The 21454-nt window shown below is 39.4% G+C and overlaps 1 protein-coding gene across 11 annotated transcripts in view; it reads right to left on the bottom strand.

Annotated features, from left to right (window-relative positions):
* The window catches only part of Nyap2 (neuronal tyrosine-phophorylated phosphoinositide 3-kinase adaptor 2), a 291185-nt gene that overhangs the window by 122597 nt on the left and 147134 nt on the right, over positions 1 to 21454 (bottom strand). For all 11 annotated transcript variants that reach the window (XM_006496485.4, XM_030254174.1, NM_001356399.1 and 8 more), the window contains one exon: positions 3141 to 4226. In XM_006496485.4, the coding sequence (XP_006496548.1) occupies positions 3141 to 4226 (1086 nt within the window). The remainder of the gene's footprint in view (positions 1 to 3140; positions 4227 to 21454) is intronic.

Here is a 21454-nt window from a genome sequence, read left to right as displayed (position 1 = left end):
TGGGGGGACTTTAGGGATAGCATTGGAAATGTAAATGAAGAAAATATTTTACATTTCTTTCTTTAACTGATAAAACCAAAACCATAATTTTTTTTAGAGTAAATGATTTAAAATTACTTTTCAAATGAGCAAAGGGGAAAAGAAGGAAGATAGCAATCTTAATTTATCCCTAAAATGGAAAATAATCCTGGAATATTATTTTATAAAAACCGTATACCCAGGTCACGAACCTTTCACTACTTTGTGTCCCTCGTTCTGTCCTTTTGACATCAGCAGGTACCTGCAAACCTGTCAGGCTTGGGTAAAGGAGAGAAGAGGTCCCTGGAGGTAATGCAGAGACAGTTACCAACTAGTTTCTATTTACTAACATTTTTGGTTCTTGTTCACCACCTAATGTTTCTAAGAGCACTAATGGTTTTTTTCTTGATCATCAAGTAATATTTTTTTCTAGTTTCCTTTAAAGTCAAAGAAAATTAAAATTTTGATTATTTGTTCCTACTCCTTATTTTACTTGCCTTCCATTTATGTAGAATGAAAATTGTCAAGGCCAGTTAAACTCAGAGCATGACTCCCTGAAGGGTTGAAACACAGTGAAGGGTTACGGGAAAGGAACCCAGCACTTGGCTCCCAAAGGCTGCAAAGGACTCTGGGCCACTCGAACATGCACACACATTGCTGTTGAAGTATGCAAGGTCCTTTCAAAATCAGATAGTGCTGCCTCTGATACACCACACATGGAATGATATTAACAGATAGAATTTTTTCTCCTGAAATAACTTCATTAGTTAATTGTCTCTCTTGCACAGTTTTTCTAGCTAATTGGCCCAGCTGCCAGCTGGAGGTGTTACGGATGCTCCGGGAAGCTGATAGGTAGGGAGAAAGCCCAGTAGTTTTGCCAATCCTCCGTGAACCTCTTGATACTCTCACAGAAGAACTTTATATTTTACAGTAAAGCACTTCTTCATGTTTTCCTGTTTTAGTCTAAATACATTACTGGGTATGAATCTACCTTTTGGTGCGTACTGTCTAATACTCTCTAAGACCCCAGCTTCTGTGTTGTAAACAGAGCAACATTCTAGGATCAACCAACATTTTCACCAGACACTAACATTGTCAAATATCCCTGCAGGCAAAAACTGTCTAAATTCAGACGAATGCTCTATCAACAGATTGCTCCTAAGCATTGTGAGTGTGTGGATTTGTGTGTTATTTGAGATGTTAAGGTTACATATATACATAGTTGTGGTTTTGTGTATCTAAGATGAAATATAGAATCCCCCTGATTTTTAATTCAATTCTTGAAATAATTTTAAAATAATTGCATGTGTTCATATAAGTATAGATGTAAGGCAAGCATGTCTGGAGCATTACAAACTACTGCTTTAAGATTATTATATAAAAGGATGTGGGCAGGAATCATTTTATTAATTAATGCATTTGTATATCTTTCCAGGTAAAGGGGATGAAAGCAAAAAATGTCACTTATAACTACTAGTGGCTATAGCTTATTTGTGGATACTATGTCATCTTCAGCATTGAAAGAGTTGGGGACTTCTTGTCATCCTCATATAACTAGTAGAATCGTATAAATAGATAACTCAATTGCTTGGTGGACTCATCTGACATATCTTGATTAAATCAGTTGAGGTGCCCAATGCATTTTAAGTCAAAACAACAGAACAAAACCTACTGTGATTGAATGATCTGGGCATGAAAACATTATTGACTTGGATCTACATGGGACATTCTTTTTTTTTTTTTTTTAAATGTGAATACATGCTGTGCGCCTAGATTGGGCAGATCTACTCCTACACTATTGTCTTTCACATCTATGAGACCCCTTACAACTTGTGGATTCTCCAGGCCATGTGCTTCTGCTCTGCTTTTCTTCTTCTTCCTCCTCCTCTGTGTCCTCTCCTTCTTCCATTTTCTCCTTCTTCCCTCTCCTCACCTTCCCTTTTATCTGCCCAATCATCAGCTCTTCTTTATTTTTTTATTTTTTTCAATTTTTTATTAGATATTTTCTTCATTTACATTTCAAATACTATCCCGAAAGTCCCCTATACCCTCCCCGCGCCTTGCTTCCCTACCCACCTACTCCCATATCTTGGCTCTGGCTTTCCCCTGTATTGGGGCATATAAAGTTTGCAAGACCAAGGAGCCTCTCTTCTGCATGGGACTTTCTATAGACTTGCGGTGTCACCCATGTTGGGCTCATGAATGTGCTGGGCACCCAGAGACTGAAATTTTGTGGTCTTTAAAACTCACCTGTGGTGACAGTTTTTACACACTAATGATTTTATATACTGTACACAACAGTGGATCCCAGAAGTGTATCCTAAACATAAGACATTTTTAAGGAGCTTAGAGATTCCTTTGTGTGTATGCGCATGTGTGTGGTATATGGTATGGTAGTTGTCCTGGTGGTGATGGTATATGTGTATATGTGTTGTATATCTGTCCATGTGTATATTGAACCATACAATATGCAAGTATTCTTAGCTGCTGAGCCATCTCTCCAGACCCTGCCATGGTGTGTGGTAGAGAACTCATAAATCTATTCTAGTTGACAGTGAAGGAAAGTCTGTGATAATATGAAGTATGAAGACAGAGCTATTCCTTATAAGAAATATATTAATACTAACGTAAAACTTATATTAAAGGGCAAGAAATCCCAAACTTTGCCCAGTTGGCTTTCTTTGCTGCAAGATTTCCTGACACAGTATACGTGTAACAATTTTACTATAGAAGGTTAAGTTTTGACTTTGAGTAGTTCTAGGTGTGATTGTTTAGGTTTCTCCAAATCAGACTGTTTACCTAAAAATCTTATGCTATTCTCCATTAATCTTTTTGTGGCCATTGTAAAATTTTCAATTTTAGCCTTAAAATAGTCACATCTTTTGTGGGGGCTGGGGAGGGATAGGATGTCCTAGAACTGGGTAGGCTGCCATTTTTAATCTTTGTAGCTAGTTCCCAGTGAGAGCACACTATGTCTTTTAGCATGCCCAGAACTTAAAAATGTCTTCTCAGTTTCACATTGGAACCAAAGGACTCAGAAGCAAGTTTCCTGAGCTTTGCGTGTGTATAAGGGGCCTTGCTTTGGTTTTGAGACCTGTACCAGACTAGATTGCTCAACTTACTCTCTGCTGGCTCTTTGGACCTTCGGCCGCTGGATGACTTCCGCAGCAGGCTCCGCCCTGAGGTAAAGAGGCTGGTGAGCTCTTCCAAAGGACTGGTGGGTGTCCTGGACCTGGACCCACTCTGCGCAGCGCTGTATGTATTCACCGCAGCATTGACCATCTTGGCCCCATCCTGTGACACGGGTCTTGGGGTCGTGTGAGGCACTGAGGAAGAACTCCTTGAGAGGCTGCCAGAATGCACAGCATCATAAGGGGGAGGCCTCTTGAGACTCAAGGGCGTCAGGGACCTCCCCATGCTTACAGGGGATGGGGAGGTGGAGTGACTTTTTGGATAGCCATGGGGAGACTGGGTTCTGTACAAAGTGGATGGAGGTGGAGGGGAAGAAGAGAGAATGGATGCTCCAGGAGCAGGACCCAAGGCTCCTGTCTGGTCTTTAGCATGGCTGGAGCCATGAGATGGCAGTGAGGATGGACATGCTCCAGGTGGCTGTTTCATGTAAGACACGTTTTCCAACACAGGAAGCTTTGTGACCTCCAGAGGGGTCAGTGGAGACTCATCGGAATTGGGAGAGCAGTGTACTGGGGCCGGTGGGAACACCAGCAGGGGTGGTCTATGAGAAAGCAAGTTGGGGAAGGGCGGGGGTATGTCACAAAGCAGACCCTTGGGAGTACATGGTCCTGAAGACTTGACAAAGTCCAGGTCAGGCACCGTGGGAGTAGCACACTGCGAAGAGCAACTGTGATGATCAAAGTCACATTTGGAATCATGGCCCAGGTCGTCGAAAATGGGATATTTCATCTCCTCATACACAGCCTCGCTCTGGTCATCCTCTTCCTTCCTGAAGTCTCTGAGGATGTTCCCCACCATCTCGATGTACACAGGCTCCTCTTCTTCGGGGTCTGCCGCGGGGCTGCAAACCTGGGACAGGGATGAATCTCGCGGGAGAGAGGTTCTCCTTGGCACATGCTTTTTGATGTAGGTTTCATCGAAAGACGTGCTAAGTTGAGTATTAGGATTCCGTTTTGGTTTCGGAGGGGGAATTTTCTTTGAATATTCATCACTGTGGGGTCTTGGCTTGGCAGACACTGAAAGGAAAAACAGAAAGTGTTGGGTTGTAAAACAGATGGATATAATAGAAAAGTTTTCAAATTTGATTGTTGCTTGTGTTTTCTGCAATTTTTTGATGCAGGGAGTCGTCAGATTCACTCCAGCTTAAGTCTTTGATTAAAACTCAAAATAAAATCTTGAGGGTAGAATTGTACTCAACCTCAATTCCAGACTAATCATATCTATCTATTTATCTAACACTGATAAGCATATTAGGCCTAAGGTTGATTACTCCCCTGCCTTGTGATTACAAATGGAAAACTTACAGGTAAGCTTCTTGGATAACAACACGTAAAATTCAAATCAAGATTCAGTGAGGCTGAAATTGGAAGTGGTGGAGAGAGTATGATGTAGGTTGACATAAATGGTCACAAAAATTAACAGAAATTGTGATATTTTACTGGTGAGACTGTAATACATGCTCTCACCTTTCATTTAGGATTTCAAGAAGGTCTTACCCTGCTGGATTTCATCTCTGTGCTGATGCAAATAAATAGCTCCTATAAAGATGTATCCAAGACTTCAGAGAAAATGCTGTGAGAATCTTATGAGTCTAGACAAATTGATCTCTAGATCTCCTGCTACAGTTTAGGGAGTATTTGTCGGTTTCCTTCGGAAGGTATCTTAGGATATCCCACATGCTCTCTTGGTGTGAACCGATCAGCGATGTTCCTGCATGCTTTCTTGGAGTTAATCTATCCATCAGTGATATTCTACTCTCACATCTGAACTCCCTGGAGAGCTTTAAAAGAGAATAAGTAAGGGGCAATGCATAAGCTTTGATAACTGCTGGAAACGGGGGAAACCTGTGGCAGATGTGTGTAACAATGAACTGCCTCCCTTTAGGCTGGAAGCACTGTCCCTGCTCTACACCTTTTCACAGAAAACAAACTTCTGACATTTTTTTGTAAGGTAGATTCAGATAGAAAATATATGCAGTTAAAGTCTGGCTTTTCATGCAGGGAAGATTTTTGAGATCTTGTTATTATTACTTCATCGTGGTGAACAATACTTGTAATGATCATTCCTTAATACAATGCAGCAGACCTAGTGGCTTAAGTAGATAGCAGTACATGAGGTAAGCTGATAACAGAGTTTACAGGTACGAAACTTGATAGACATTAACCAGGCTACTCTGTGACTTGCAGACTAAGATGGGTATCAAGGCACAAGAGGGTGATCCCATAGGAATACCAGCAGTCTCAACTAACCCGGACCCCTGAGAGCTTTCAGACACTGAGCCACCAACTAGGCGGCATGCAGGAGCTGGTCTGAGTCCCCAGACACATATAAAGCAGAGGACTGCTTGTTTTGGCCTCAGTGGGAGAAGATGAGCCTAAACCTGCAGAGACTTGAGACCCCAGGGCATAGGGAGGGCTAGGGGTAGGTGGGTGGAAACATCCTCTTGGAGGCAAGGGTCTGGGGGTGGTGGGGGAAGAAATGAAGGAGAAACTGCAGGAGGGCTGACTGGGAAGGGGATTTTTAGTATAAAAAACTAAAACTAATGAAAAATATTCTGTAATCTGAAGAAAAAAATAAAAAAATACTGAATTTCTCCTTTGATGCTTTAAAATCACATAGCTTATGACACAAAAGCCTTCCTAAAATTTACTTAAATATAAGAATACATCTAAGCACTAATTATGTGACTGCTCTGTGCATTTACTGTGTCTTTAACACAAAACCAACTTAATACTCTATTGACTATGCATTTCATTTGGCTGGGTGAGTCACAATTCCAAATATTCCCTTCTAGTTGTCTATGATGATGGCTATACTCAGTAAAATCAAACAGGTTTTTAAACATTTTTCAAAAAAATGCATCCATACTTTTCCTTTAAACCTTAGCACCAAAAACTAGCTGTCATTTCACAAAGGACTAGCCTGGTGGAACTCTTTTGTTCCCGATGTAAAACGTCTACAGACATAATGAAATAGAAATTGGCTAATCGATTCTTCTTTAGAAGGGACCAAAGAAACCATCATCATCTAACATGGTATGAATCTTATTATGTTAAAAGAAAATAACCCAGATTATGCACACACACACACACACACACACACACACACACACACACACACACACACACACATTCATATTGGAATAAGTAGAACTATCCATGAACAAGAACAAGGCAGACTTAGTTCTAGAAGGATTTTTGAGAAAATTAGAACTTCAAAAATAGGAAACTCTACCCTGAATGTTCCCTAAAGTTTACTTCCTGTTACCTTCAATCACAGGGAGTCTCTTAAACTAAAGATTCTCAGAATATATTTCCTTTTGGTTGTTGGATTCTATAAGAAGACTCTGTAAATGATGAGTCCTATAAGCAAGTGGTGAAGCTGAGCCTAGAATTGGAAGGATACTGAGATAGATAATTTCCTAATATGAGAATAATCATACTCAGGGTAAGATTTTCATTCTTTTCTCTTAAATTCTATGCAGACAATGGGGAATTCAGGCTTTATACATTGTCCAAACTAGCAATGTGGACCGAGAAACCTGGAGGCAATAATCCTCTTTCTCATACAGGACAGAAGGAAACCTTTGGGATGGGAGGGGTGAGTTATTGCCTATGTTTTCCTCAAATGGTGACCAAATGCAGAAAGGAACAAAAATGAAATAAAGACCTTTAAATTCGTGAAAGGAATAAAGAAAGTTCCTATATCAGAAAAAAACATAGCATAATTAACTAAGACAGAACAGCTAATGTTAAGAAATATGGACAAGCCTTTTAGAACATGGAGATAATTTAAACTTGAACCAATTGTAGATACTGTGTACAAGGAAAACCAAATATAATACAAGAATATTCTGGTGACATTGAGATGATCAAAACTGGCAGTTACCATTGCTTGAACTGGGGTTCTTCTAGCACACACAAAAACCCCATGTTCAAGACCTCAACCAATATCACGACACCTGAAGAGAGAGCTGTGGTAGACATGAAAGCTTGGCAGGAGTCTTGAGTGTAAGGGGCCTTTGTGGTAATTGGAAGGGTCTCTCCTCATTTCCTTATCTGTTACACCAGAACACAGAGGGAAGTCATCCCTTTTCTTTTTTTTTTTTAATTAGGTATTTAGCTCATTTACATTTCCAATGCTATACCAAAAGTCCCCCATACCCACCCACCCCCACTCCCCTACCCACCCACTCCCCCTTTTTGGCCCTGGCGTTCCCCTGTACTGGGGCATATAAAGTTTGCACGACCAATGGGCCTCTCTTTACAGTGATGGCCAACTAGGCCATCTTTTGATACATATGCAGCTAGAGTCAAGAGCTCCGGGGTACTGGTTAGTTCATAATGTTGTTCCACCTATAGGGTTGCAGATCCCTTTAGCTCCTTGGGTACTTTCTCTAGCTCCTCCATTGGGAGCCCTATGATCCATCCATTAGCTGACTGTGAGCATCCACTTCTGTGTTTGCTAGGCCCCGACATAGTCTCACAAGAGAGAGCTCTATCTAGGTCCTTTCAGCAAAATCTTGCTAGTGTATGCAGTGGTGTCAGCGTTTGGATACTGATTATGGGGTGGATCCCTGGATATGGCACTCTCTACATGGTCCATCCTTTCGTCTCAGCTCCAAACTTTGTCTCTGTAACTCCTTCCATGGGTGTTTTGTTCCCACTTCTAAGGAGGGGCATAGTGTCCACACTTCAGTCTTCATTTTTCTTGAGTTTCATGTGTTTAGCAAATTGTATCTTATATCTTGGGTATCCTAGGTTTTGGGTTAATATCCACTTATCAGTGAGTATAAGTCATTCCTTTTCAAGCCAGGTAGAAATCCCTCAATAGAAGCTGAACACACAGTGCCACAATCTTGGGCTTCTAGTGTTAAGGACTATGGAGAAAGAAATTTCTGTAATTTCAATCATGCTCCCATTTTGTTATGCCACCATAAGGCAGCTAAGACAAATATGTACTTACTGACCACTATGTAAATACGTAAGTACCGCTTATAGCTGAAAGATGGGGTACCTATTTGAATTCCAACCTTTGGAATTGGGATAGTACGAGAACCTCTATTATATTAAGATTCAATCCAGGTTATTTCCAGGCAGACTTTTAATTTTTTTATTGTCTGCTTCACACTATCTCACTGTCTTCAAGGGAGCATGTTTTGGTTGAACACAGCACTATTCAAGACCAATATCTACCTGCAGGTTTCCACTGCCAGGATAGTGATAATCATGGTTCCTTGTGATATGACTCTCAGCCTCTAATTTATACCCAGACATAGACTGCCCACCTCTGATCCACTCTCCAGATGTTTGCTGCTTATAGTTGACGCTTGTTTAACACACATAGTGCCTGTGTTTCCTCAGCTCCCACAAGATGAAGTGATTCTCCTGCTAGCCTTTCGTGAAACAACACTCATGTATCAGGAGGCAAGCGTTTTTCCTGTTCCCTACAGCAGATGCACATAACTCAAACAGTTCTTTCTCTGATCCTCCTAAGCACCATGGCACACAAATTTTGAACTGGGAGAATAAAGATTTATTTAGAGAATAAATTATTACATAATTTACAAATAATCAAATCCATTCCCTCTAAATTGGGGGGAGGTGGTTCCTATACTGCATCTTTATTCCATAAACCCCTGAAATCTCATAATTCATTTAGAAAGTAGGATCACAGGCTTACTTACTATCTAAGGATCTAACTTTTCTCTTCATTTGCCTGTGTATGATAGGGTAGCATCATTATGCTGCGTTTCAACTGTCATATTTTTAAAGTTTGCCTATCTATGGAAAAGTCTGAAATTCTAGGTAACATCCCATAATTTATTCTACTTTAATCTATTTCTGGTGAATTTAAAAAAAAGTTAAAAAAAAAGAAAATTAATTTTAAAGTAATTTTTTTCCCGAAAGCCCTTAAAATAGTCTTGAGTCACACATACAGATGTAGAATTGTTACTAATTAAAGTCACACACTCACACACACACATGCGCGCACACACACACATACACACACAGAGAGATAGACAGACAGACAGAGACAGAAACAGAAAGAAAGAGAGAGAGCATAAGAATTGTATTGCATTTTCAACATTTAGCTGAATTCAACCATAAGAAAAAGGTGATTTTATCACCTCTAAATGAATTTTAAATTGTTTCTAATAAGCCCAAAGATAGAAGCAATAAATCCTGTTCAGCTTGAGAACACAAATTTTAAAGCTTAAAATAGTATAATGACAGTCTCACTGAATGAGCAGAAAGTGACAGTTTTGAAATGAAATACCTGAGCACAAAGGTTATGCATGGCTTTCAGTCATGCCTCGATGATCCATCTTTCACAGTTAATTTTGGAAATTCACCATGTCCTTTGTCAACTTATCCTTCAGAAATACATTTTTGTGTTTTTTTTTAAAGAGTAATATAAGAATATGCTTTGGTATGTGTCAGTGTGCATAGCCTGTGAGATGAAAAAGTAGTGCAACGTGGGTCAGCTACATTTCTCCCCAGGGGAGCACCCTGTGGACATAGAATTCCAGAGTTTGAAGGACAATTACAGATTTTCAGCCCAGACATTCATTCATTTGAAGTGTGTGTGTCTGTGTGTGTGCACGTGCATGTGTATCTGCATCTGCATGTGTGTGTGCATGTGTGTTTATAATTTGTTCTTAGACAGTCTCACATGTCTATATAATGTGTCCATTCTTACCCAATTCTCCCACATCGTTACCTTCCGTGTCCAACAACCTCTTCCCCATTAATCTCTCATGTTTGTTTCTATTTATCTTATTTTGTGACTCATTGAGTTCAGGCAGGGCCCTTTTGTGTGACCTGGCTAGAGCTATTAGTTAGAGCCTGCCAGTGGGCACACAACTGAAGACAATGTTTCCACATCTCCCAGGATCTATAAATGACCACTAATTCAAGAGTAGGACCTCCTGACCCCTCCCCATTCCATGACTGGTTGACAGCAGGGCCAATCTTCTGTGAATCCAGTGTAGGGAATTATATATGGCTGATAAACAAATATAAAATGCTTATCACCTATGACTTTAGAGTAGAATATTTCAAATTTAATTTAATATTCTACACATTTTAAGACAAGAAAAGCAATACAGGAAAGCTATATAATTCATTGATATCTATGACATACTACAATGTATTGTTTAAATGGAATTCATCCATATAAAAAGCAGAAACAAAGGGCTTTATATCTTGCTGTAAAGATTTACTTATGCAATAATTCAACCTGGGAAATAATGTCCACTCTGTGTGACTCTGGCACAGGTTGATTTTGAAGGTGAGAGACACATTTCCCACTTGCAGGGGGAATTGTGCTCACAATAACTCTCTTCACAACTCACAATGCAACAGCTTTGAGAGATATTTTTATTTTCACAGTCACAAGCTCCAAAATACTATCAACAATTTTTTAAAAGATGTTTGTTAAGGGATGGAAGTTGCAGTGTCTTTGGTCTACTTATACAAGGAGCAAGACGGCATGAAAAAAGGACAGGGCAGACAAAGAGTGAAGCTGCAGGACCCATGGTACAGTTCTAGATAACATGTCAAAACAAGCAGAGAAGTCAACTGAGTGGATCAAAATAAACCAAGACTGCCTACTGGTTTATCAAAGCATTCTGATTTTAGAGACTCTCAACCCAGTGAGCCTGATGGAGCTTTGGCTTAATAGCAGGGACAGCATCCTAACTCAGCTCTGATTGGCTTGAGATACATGACATTAGGCACATTACCTTTAAAAAAATATTTATTTATTTATTTACTTATTTATTTATTTATTTATTTATTTAATCTATTGGTTGATAGTCCTGGGAGGCTTGCCCTTTTCTGAAGGGAAACTTGGGGAGAATGGATCTCAGGGAGAAGGGAGGTGGAGAGAGGATCTGGGAAGAAAGAAAGGAGGGGGAACTGTGGTTAGAATGTAATATATGAGAGAAGAATAAAATAAAATAAGTAAATGAAAAAAATAACTTAAAAAGAATGTTTTCACTTAATTTATATTCTCTGCTCTCTTCTCTTCCTCACACATATTTCAACATATGTGTGTGTGTGTATACTTTTGCAAAAAAAAAAATTGCCTTTCTTTGCTTTACTCCTTAATCTATTGGTAGTAACATAAACTTAAGGTATATGACTTTCATTTAAAAATAAAACTAGAATAGGTTTGAAAGTATGAGTTCATTTCATATGATGAGCGAGTGTCAAGGTTGTGTTTTGAAATCTTAATTCTTACAGGTTGGTTGTGGTGAGAAATATTTAAAGAATCTATGTCTGGCCTCACTCCCACTTGGGAAAGAGAAGAAAGCAATCACAAGTGGGGAGAAAGGAGGGAAAGTATACAGGATTGGAAGGGAGTGGGGTGGGAGGAGAGGGGAACCTGATTTGGTATTGGGTGAGGGAAAAGGACTGAAGCCCTGAGGGCCAACAGAAAGAATGTAAACAGGCAACCTCAGGAAATAGAAAGTTGAGGGGAACCCCCAGAATGCACCAGTGTCCTGTGAGGTCAGAAACTCTCAGGACTCAAAGGGAGGGACCTCATATGAAACGCCCAAGAGTAGGGAGAGGAAACTTATAGAGCCCACCTCCAGCAGGATGACAGGACATCAAGTGAGGGATGGGATTCCCATCCCATAGTTACATCTCTGACCCATAATTGTTCCTGGCTGAAAGAATTACAGGAATGGAAATGGAGAGGAGCCTGAGGGAAAGAAGGTCCAGCGACAGGCCGAAAGTGGGATCCAGCTCAAAGGGAGGTCCCAAGGCCTGACACTATTACTGAGGTTATGTAGCGCTCACAAAAAGGCATCTATCATGAGTGCCCTCCAAAAGACCCAACAAGCAGCTAAAAGAGTCAGATGCAGATATTTGCACCCAACGAATGGACAGAAGCAGCTGACCCCTGTTGTTGAATTAGGGAAGGCTGAAAGAAGCTGAGGAGAAGGGCGATCCTGAAGAAGGACCAGCAGTATCAATTAATCTGGACCCCTGAGATCTCTCAAACGCTGAACCACCAAACAGACAGTATCTATCAGCTGATATGAGAACACATACAGTAGAGGACTTTCAGGTCTGTGTTCATTCAGAGATTATGCACCTAACCCTCAAGAGACTGGAGGCCCCAGGGCATTTAGAGGTCAGGTGGGGTCGGGGGTGGGGGCATCCATGTGGAGACAGGGTGGGGTGGGGAGGAGGTGTGGGAAGTGGAGCAGTTGGAGGGTGGATTGGGGGCGAGGAATGGAATATAGAGTGTAAAAAACAAATTAAAAATAAAAGTAACATGCAAACTTTATATGCCCCAGTACAGGGGAATGCCAGGGCCAAAAAGTGGGAATGGGTGGGTAGAGGAGTAGGGGGGCGGGAGGGTATGGGGGACTTTTGGGATAGCATCGGAAATGTAATTGAGGAAAATACGTAATAAAAAATATTTAAAAAAGTAAAAAAAGTAAATTAAAAAGAAAAGCAAAGCAGAGTCTATGTCTGATAGCCTCTAGTAACACTTCCCTTTAGTTCTATATGCACATGTTTTGTTTTGTTCTATTTCTGGTCAGTGAAGTGTATTTCCATCTCCTTTCAAGAAATCCAGCCACCATGAAACATGACACCAAACCTCTTTGAAATCACTCTGCTGGAAGAAAGCCCAAGCTATCCATAGAGAGAAGAACAAAATAGAACTAACAATGAAAAATCAGCTGAATGAGCGCAGTAAACCTGCCCTGTCTTAACCCCACCTCTGGATTATCCCATACACGGCAGAAGTCATTCAGTTATAGAAAGACAATCCCCACTGTGTCTTGGTGGACTTCACCAATTAAACTACAAGTAAATATGGTCATACTTGTATTATTACTAATAGAATACAATAATGTGGTTCTCCCAACCCTTGTGGATCACTGGCTGACATCATCCATGTAGGCAAAGGGAGCAGACACAACAATGAATGGAGGGTTCAAAGCCCTTTTAGCATATGTGGTGAATGACTACACCAGAACAGATCAACTTTACTTGGAGTGATTCAAGGCTTATAATGTTTTGGGGGACTGAGGTTGGGAATACCCTCCATGGGCTGAGGGCTTAGGATCTCAAAATGCCTCATTAGCATGGGGAAGCATTTCAGGAATCTCAGATGCTAGCTGAACAGGTTCTTATCAGGAGAAAGGAATTTGATCCTGTAAATTAGCTGAGACTTTAATGCCATTCCTCAGATAGAGGTGTATGTGAGGGGTGTTTTGAATTCCCCAGACAAGGTCAGAGAAGGAGAAACCCTAGTAATAAAGGGAGTACTCCATTATGTACTGAGCCCAGAAGCTATCTGGTCAATGGTGGACTTTAACTTTAATTAGCAGAGTTTTGACACACATTAATATTATTATATCAGTCATGTTCAAGCTGTTGCCCTGTCCGTGAATTGCAGGTATCAGAGGTTAGGAATGAAAATATCACAGCAGAAAATGATAAAGTTACTTACAAATCTTCTGACTCAATTGTACAGTTCTTCAGTGAGAACTTTGTAGATGACAAAGCGTTTTCTGCCATTGTCAAACAATTGGATACACCTGCTGAGGATAGTTTATTACTCAGTGATGCTAAATACACTTGATACTTGAAATGAATATCATGAGTGGTGCCGGTTTAGACTAAATTAGATTTGAAACACAGAGCTAGTAGAGGCTTGAAGGACAGTCTGTTGAGAGGAACCACGACTGTAAAATGCATTGCTACAGAAGGTAGGAAAATGGGAAATCTGTGTTGCAGGTTGGGGAAAAATTAGAACGATTGTTGTCCATCATCAGATAGAAGTACAGAATATACATAATAAAATTAGGGAGAGTTTCAGAATGATGTAAAAGCATCACTGAGGTTCTTTTAGCTACATATGATGAAGGACAACAGTGCATAAGGATGCTGAAAAAGGAGCTGCTATGTTTTCAGACAGAGGTGAAGGGGAGTGTTTCTAGTGCTGTATTTTGTCTGGAAGACCATTCTAGGCAACTAAACATTCTAAAACAAAAGTGTGTTCAGGCTAACATCAAATTCAGAGATGTGGCAGCAAAATATGGCCATGAGGATTAAAAATCAAAATCCACTATTGAAACATTCTAGCCTATGACATCAGGGATGTTAAGATCATATAAGCATTTTAGAATAACCTAAGCTTATTATCACGTAGAGAGGATCCTAGCTTAATAGTTTATTGTCATTTAATGAAGCAAAAACAGCTTGATTCATTGAAAATTCATTAAAAATACAAAGGAGAAATAGAAGCCAGAATTTCTGGAAACAAATAAAAATGTAAACAAAAAATATTTTGGAAGCTAAAATGTATGAAGATTGCAATTCACCAGAAAGCTACTCACTGATACCAAGGAAATTCTTATGAACAGGTAACTTGTAGAGCGAATTTTACAAAAGAAGAAGTGAATAAAAAGCATAGAAATCTTAGACTTAGTCTAATATATATATATATATATATATATCTTATGTTCTCAGAGTATAAGCAATGACTACAAGTTATTTCTGAGATGCCATGGAACATTGAATTTTAGTACCCTTGTCCATGGTAGATTTCCATTCCCCTGATATGCCAACATGGTGGGTTCATATAACACAGATAAATTTAGCTTCAAATAAATTTAGTGTTCAAAGCCTATTTGGCTTTGTGTTCAAAACTGTTTCATAGTAGGAACTACAGCCCAGCAAGGATCTCTCCCTGAGAAGCTATGTCATAAAAGACTGGTTTTCCAGCCCATGTCAAAACACAATGAAAGTTCTAGAAACATCTTGAGTATCTACTGGCACTGTAAGCTAGAAGGCAAATTGTGGAAAACAAATATTGTTCAAAGATAGCCATCCTTAATTCCTTTCTTCCGATCATCCATTAATCAGTAGGTATAGGCTATCTCTTCCTGACTCAGGCTGGACATGGATTTCTTTTCACCAATAGAAATTGGCAAAAGTGACTTATTGGGTCTCAGACTGAAACACTCTTTATACTTCCAAGTCATATCCGGTGTCATAAAACTATGGCCAAATGAAGGGCCCTAACTAATGTTGCAGAGATTAGAAGAATCATTCTTATAAGCAAAATCAGTCTCAAAGTAATGAGAAATAAGAAATTATTGTCTTATCTGTGGAATTTTGGGTCTGCATATCATACAACCACTGTTAAATGAAATAATACAAAATTAATATCCTGTGCATGGAGATATCCTGGGAAAAGAGAATATTTCTATTTTTTCATAGAACTAAGGTACATGCTGTACTTTGAGGATACAGAAAGCACCCTTCTGGAATATAGAAATTAAGGACATAAGATTTCTCCCTGAATATTATCAAATTACTACAGGGTGATTCATAGAAGAAATGTGAAAAGAAGTTACATATTTTATGGACCAAAGGCCTAGATTAAAATCAGAGTGAAGGGATTAACATAAAAGGGGAAAACAAACCAGAATGGAGCTAGTTATCCATAAAGAATGGAAAGCATAAGACACAGAGTAAAGCTTGGTGGTTCAACAGAAGTTCCCAGGAGTCCTGGGTATCAAATATATCTCTGTTATGGGAAAAGAATTCTGGCTGAGACTTAAGTTAGTATCTTCATAATTCTTATGGGACATTTGTTCCTTAACTTGATATTTGCTTCTGTATATTTTAATACTTTTACTTTCCAATGTATATGCATATGCATTTGATTTAGAAACTAGCATAGTCGAATTCTGCCTTCATACATCCATCTCTTTCTGAGCTTAGTTACTGTGGTTACTTTAATATTCTTGGCCCAGAGAATGGCACTATTTGGAGGTGTGACCTTGTTGGAGTAGGTATGCTCTTGTTAGAGGAAGTATGTCACTGTAGGCATGGGCTTTAAGACCCTTGTCCTAGTTGCCTGGAAGCCAGTCTTCTCCTGTCTGTGTTTGGATGAAGATGTAGAACTCTCAGCTCCTCCTGCACCATGCCTGCCTGGATGCTACCACGCCTCTGCCTTGACAATAATAGACTGAACCTCTCAACCTGTCAGCCAGCCCCAATTAAATGTGGTCCTTATAAGAGTTGCCTTGGCCGGCCATGGTGACACACACCTTTAATCCCAGCACTTGGGAGGCAGACGCAGGCAGATTTCTGAGTTCGAGGCCAGCCTGATCTACAAAGTGAGTTCCAGGACAGCCAGGGCTACACAGAGGAACACTGTCTTGAAAACAAAACAAAACAAAACAAAAAATAGTTGCCTTGGTTATGGCTTTGTTCACAGCAGTAAAACCCTAACTAAAACAGAAGTTGGTACCAGGGACTGAGGTATTTCTGTGATAGACCTGATCATGTTTTTGTTTGGAAGAATATGGATTTGGGAACTTTGGATTTGGAAAGCCATAAGCTTTAAGTGGGGTATAATGAGCCACCCTAGTAGGAATATGGAAGACTGTGGTGTTGAGTGTGATTTGAACTGTGTAGGCCTGCTGACCTAAGAGGTTTCAAAAGAGAAGAATACTAGTGTGAGGCCTAGAGACTGTTTGTGTCATATTTTGGTGAAGAACATGGCTACTTTTTTCCCATTGCCCAAGGAGTCTGCTTGAGACTAAGCAGAAGAGATTTAGATAAATTGCCTTGGTAAAAGAAGTCTCAAAACAGTCTGGTATAAATTTTGTGGTGTGGTTACTAAAATTCACTCTCATGAAGAGCAGTTTTCAACAAGCATAGCAAGCATAGCTTAGAAAGGAAAAAAATATAAAATATATTATTCAAGTAATAAAGGGGCACCAGGAAGTGAATTGGAGCTGAATCCTGTCTTCAAGGAGATAAAGAGATTAAGGGAGTAGAACCAGCCCAAGCTAAAGAAGTTTGTTGCAGTCAACAAAGATGAAAAAAGAGTTGGAGATCTGAAGACTGCTTTCACATCAGACATGGAGATGCAGAGTTCAGAATTTGCCCAGCAGGTTGGTATCCTATCTTGCTTTAAGGATTACAGTTAAGTGATTGGAGTAATTCCAGAAGACTTTGAACTTTGGATTTTTAACATTGGTGAAACTTCTATAGACTATGGAATCTTTGGAAGTTGAACTAAATGTATTTTACATATACCCGTATGTTTAAAGAAGCTCATGGGGGCCAAGGAATGGAATGTGGTGGTTTGAATATGCTTGGCCCAGGGAGTGGCACTATTTGGAGGTATGGCTTTGTTGCAGTAGGTGTGGCCTTGTTGGAGGAAGTGTGATGCTGTTGGCAAGGGCTTTAAGATCCTCCACCTAGCTGTCTGGAAGCCTGTCTTCTCTTGTCTGCCTTTGGATGAAGATATAGAACTTTCAGCTTATCCTGCACCATACCAGGCTGGATGCTGCAATGCTCCTGCCTTGATGATAATGGACTGAACCTCTGAACCTGTCAGCCACACCCAATTAAATGTCCTTACAAGAGTTGCCTTGGTCATAGTGTCTGTTCACAGCAGTAAATCCCTGACCAAAACAGTCACCATGGTTTCTACTGACTGTGTATAGCTTTTACACCATTACTAAGTCTAAATACCACAAGTGGAACAATACTGAGTCTGAACATGTCTGGTTCCTTTAAATGTCACCCCTTTTAGATGACTTTTTATGACTACCATGCTTGCTACTAATGTGAGTTTCTTCTCTTGATTTCTTGATTAGTTCAAGTGAGTTAGACATGGCTATACAAGTATTTTCCCTTACTAATCTTAGCTCTACTCTATATAGGACCATGAATAGTTCTATGTGTGGAATAATCTTTGTCCCATCACTAAGATAAATAGATTGGGAAATTATAAGCATATCTGTGATAATTTTTCACTGTTGAGTAAACATGAGACCTTCACCACTCTTATAGTCAGCTTTAAGATTTCAAGTGTTCTCTACTGACCTTAAAAAGCATGAGCATCCCCAGAGTACACCATTTCTTCAGGCATTATTTGACTTGATAGACAAGACGATGAGACTAATGAAGAGTGATAACATTTGCAAAGGAATTGTATGAATGACAGAGGTGTCAGTGAGGGAATATTTGGATTATCCACATGGCAGAATAGCGAAGGTTAAGTGTTTTATCTGCCAAAACCAAAGGATCACAAAAATGAAAATGCTCATTTTGTTTCAATCACCAATAGAATCTAAGCAAAGGCCAGAGAGAAGCATGAAGATACAATAAAAGAGAAATCAAGTTAGATTTTGTGATGCATAGGGTCTAAGGATTTGTTAAGCCTTATCTCAGTCCAGGAATCAGGAGTCCAAGTGGCCTCCTGAAAAAATAAAAAAAGACCCTCTATTTACATATAACTTAATTTATCCAAGCTACTAGAAACAATGGCACCAATGTACTATATAGCCTTAATAGCTACCATACCATGTGTGAGCATGACATTTTACTGGGATCTGTGTACAGTAGGAAGAACAATACAGAACATTCAATAGCCAACATGATCTTCAATTACCTAATAGCATGACAGAGAGCTAACTCATCCCTTAGCCGAATTAATATGTTTGTCATTATCGCAGACATTTTTTCACTTCTTTTTTATTAGATATTTTCTTCATTTACATTTTAAATGTTATCCCCAACATCCCTTATATCCTCCCCCTACCCTGCTCCCCAACCCACCCACTCCCACTTCCTGGGCCTGGCATTCCCCTGTATTGTGGCATATGATCTCCACAAGACCAAGGGCCTCTCCTCCCATTGATGGCCGACTAGGCCATCCTCTATCACAGACATTTTTTAATTCATCTTGTGTTCTTCACATGAGCCAAAATAGGCAGCCATTTCTGCCTTCATGATTCTCAAACATGTGTGTTCACATTTTACTCAGTCATTTTCTTCTTTGATGTCTTCCTAAGATGAAACCTTTCCCATTCTTTAAGGTCCAACTCAAATGACACCAACTCTTCCCTTTCCATTTTTATCAATTCTGCTTTTTCATTTTTAATTTTTTCTTTCTTATGTTGTACTAGAACATCAGCTTCTCTCTCCTAGGCATTATAAGCATTCTGACAGCAGAATTATTTAATTTTAAGAGCTCTCAAAACTTAACACAGCTCCCAACAATTTATCAATAATTACTACCAATAACAGTTCACCAGACAGTGAACTATTTACTCATGTATTGTTTAATGTTCTCAATTCCCTTTTCTTATATATACTTTGAATTTTTTCTGCTTCTCTTCCACCTTCAGTTTTGGAAATGAAATTTTATCTTACAAAAATTTGGGGGAACACTTAATCTTAAACATGAAATATATGTAGAAAAGTATTTTTATTGCCACATATTGTTACAGATTCCCCAACTATGAGTGCTGCAAATAGTTTTCTCTCTTAATACAAATTACCTATACCTAGGGGCCATCCAAGTACTAGGAACTTTAAGTCAAGAAGAATAACACACATGTGGGAAACTTAGGGGCATCTGAGTTATTAAATCACTATTCATATGTCTTTTTTTCTTTGCTTTGACCAAATAATCTTAAACCATCCACTAGTTATCTCTGTAAATTGACAGTAGCTATCATTTCCTGCATCTCTGCCTGCAGTGAAAGGAAGTCACCAAATAAGTTGATTTCCTGTCTTGAGGGGAGGAATGTGATACCATCAAAGTGCCCATGGAAAATGCATGGTGCTGTGCACCCAATAGACGCTCAGTTAATTTGGATTTCACCCCGGAGGATATTATGTTAAGGGAACATTAGATGGAAGAGAAATCCGATTAACGATTAGAACATTCCTCCTGTCCCTGGGGCGGCCAACCCTGTAGAAGCCAAGTCCCTGCAGTTCCACAGATATGGTCCCCTGGGGATTATCCTTTGTAAGTTTGTCCCGGTTTTGATATAAAGATAGAAATGTTTGTGATCTTTGTAAGTATGTGAGATCACAGGAAAAGCCGCTTGAATTTCCAAAGCTGGAAAGTATTTTTCAACTTCACTGGAGCTGTGCTGATGTTTGCTAACATCTGTAAAGGAATTATAGCTTCAAAGATGATGGCAATGACATTAATATCATTATCATTGCAGAAATCATTGATTTGATACCTTATTTCTATCAGACAGTGCACTTTGGCTGGATTATTTCTTGCAATTCTCATCACATCCTCATGCAGTAGACAGTATAGTAAACTTTTTTTCCTAACATTAAAATTTAGTTATGTAAAAAAAATTGAATCACTTGCCAAGTTCAGAATCTGGGCCTTAACCCAGGTTTCCTTACTTTGCTTGTCCTATAGACAAAGGATAACTTGCCTATAAGGATGAAGCTTCATATTAGTTTTACAAATGCAAAGATAAATGTTGTTATGTTACTCTTTCATTCTAATTCAAACATTCCCTCCTGTAGGGTGGCTAGAGACTTAAAGGACACAGAAAACTAATTACATTTACAGGGAACTCATGGAACTCTGAAGACTTGAGCAGCTAACAAAATTCCAAGATTCAAAAGGATCCTCTTCAAATTATAAGAAGAGGAAATGTGACCTGGGATAGAGATGAGTCTTCAAGGGAATAGACTACAAGTTGGACAGAGCACATCAAGGATGCCGCTTTCATTGAGCTGTTATTCATGACATCTTTGGCTTTTCTGCTTTACAGCTGCCTCTGAGTTGTTCATGTTCCTGCAAGTATTTTTACCTCCATGGTCCTTTAAGTGTCCACTTATTGGTTCACAAAGTGAAACTAATTTCTCAGTCTGCCGTTGATGTCCAATCCAATCTGTGATTAACGACATTTGTCCACCTCTTTACAATAAGTCCCATTGCAGGAAGGTTTTAACCACTGTTAACATTTCTCTTTCATGAACTGGATTAGTCTTAATTTGAATCAAATTTAGCAGTTGTATAACCTAGGAAAAGCAAAGAACGAATTCTTTCAGGCTCAGTGAACTCAACTCTCAAACGGAGCTAGCAATGTTTCTTCATATGGCCATGCGAAGATATTAAAGGTGATAGATTGTAGGTATGGATCATACTGTCTGGGACATAGGAAATACTCAAAACACAGAAGCAGTATCATTTACAGTTATTGCCATTTTCTCTACAAGCCTCCTCTGGCTGCATAGGAAATCGTGTAATGAGAACATGTGCTTTCACATATACTGCACAATTGCTTAACATGGAGCTATAAAAATTAATGGTGTCAGTATCAAAGGACCACCAGTTCCAGGAATTGTAAAATGAGTGATTACCCAGATAAACATAGATTTTATGTTCATTGAACTGTCAAATCAATATTCCACTTTCCTTGTAC

Source organism: Mus musculus, chromosome 1 (genome assembly GCF_000001635.26).
Source record: "Mus musculus strain C57BL/6J chromosome 1, GRCm38.p6 C57BL/6J".
Classification (NCBI taxonomy): Eukaryota; Metazoa; Chordata; class Mammalia; order Rodentia; family Muridae; genus Mus; species Mus musculus.
The sequence above is the reverse complement of the archived record's forward strand: the minus strand, read 5'-3'. Positions and strand labels throughout refer to the sequence as shown.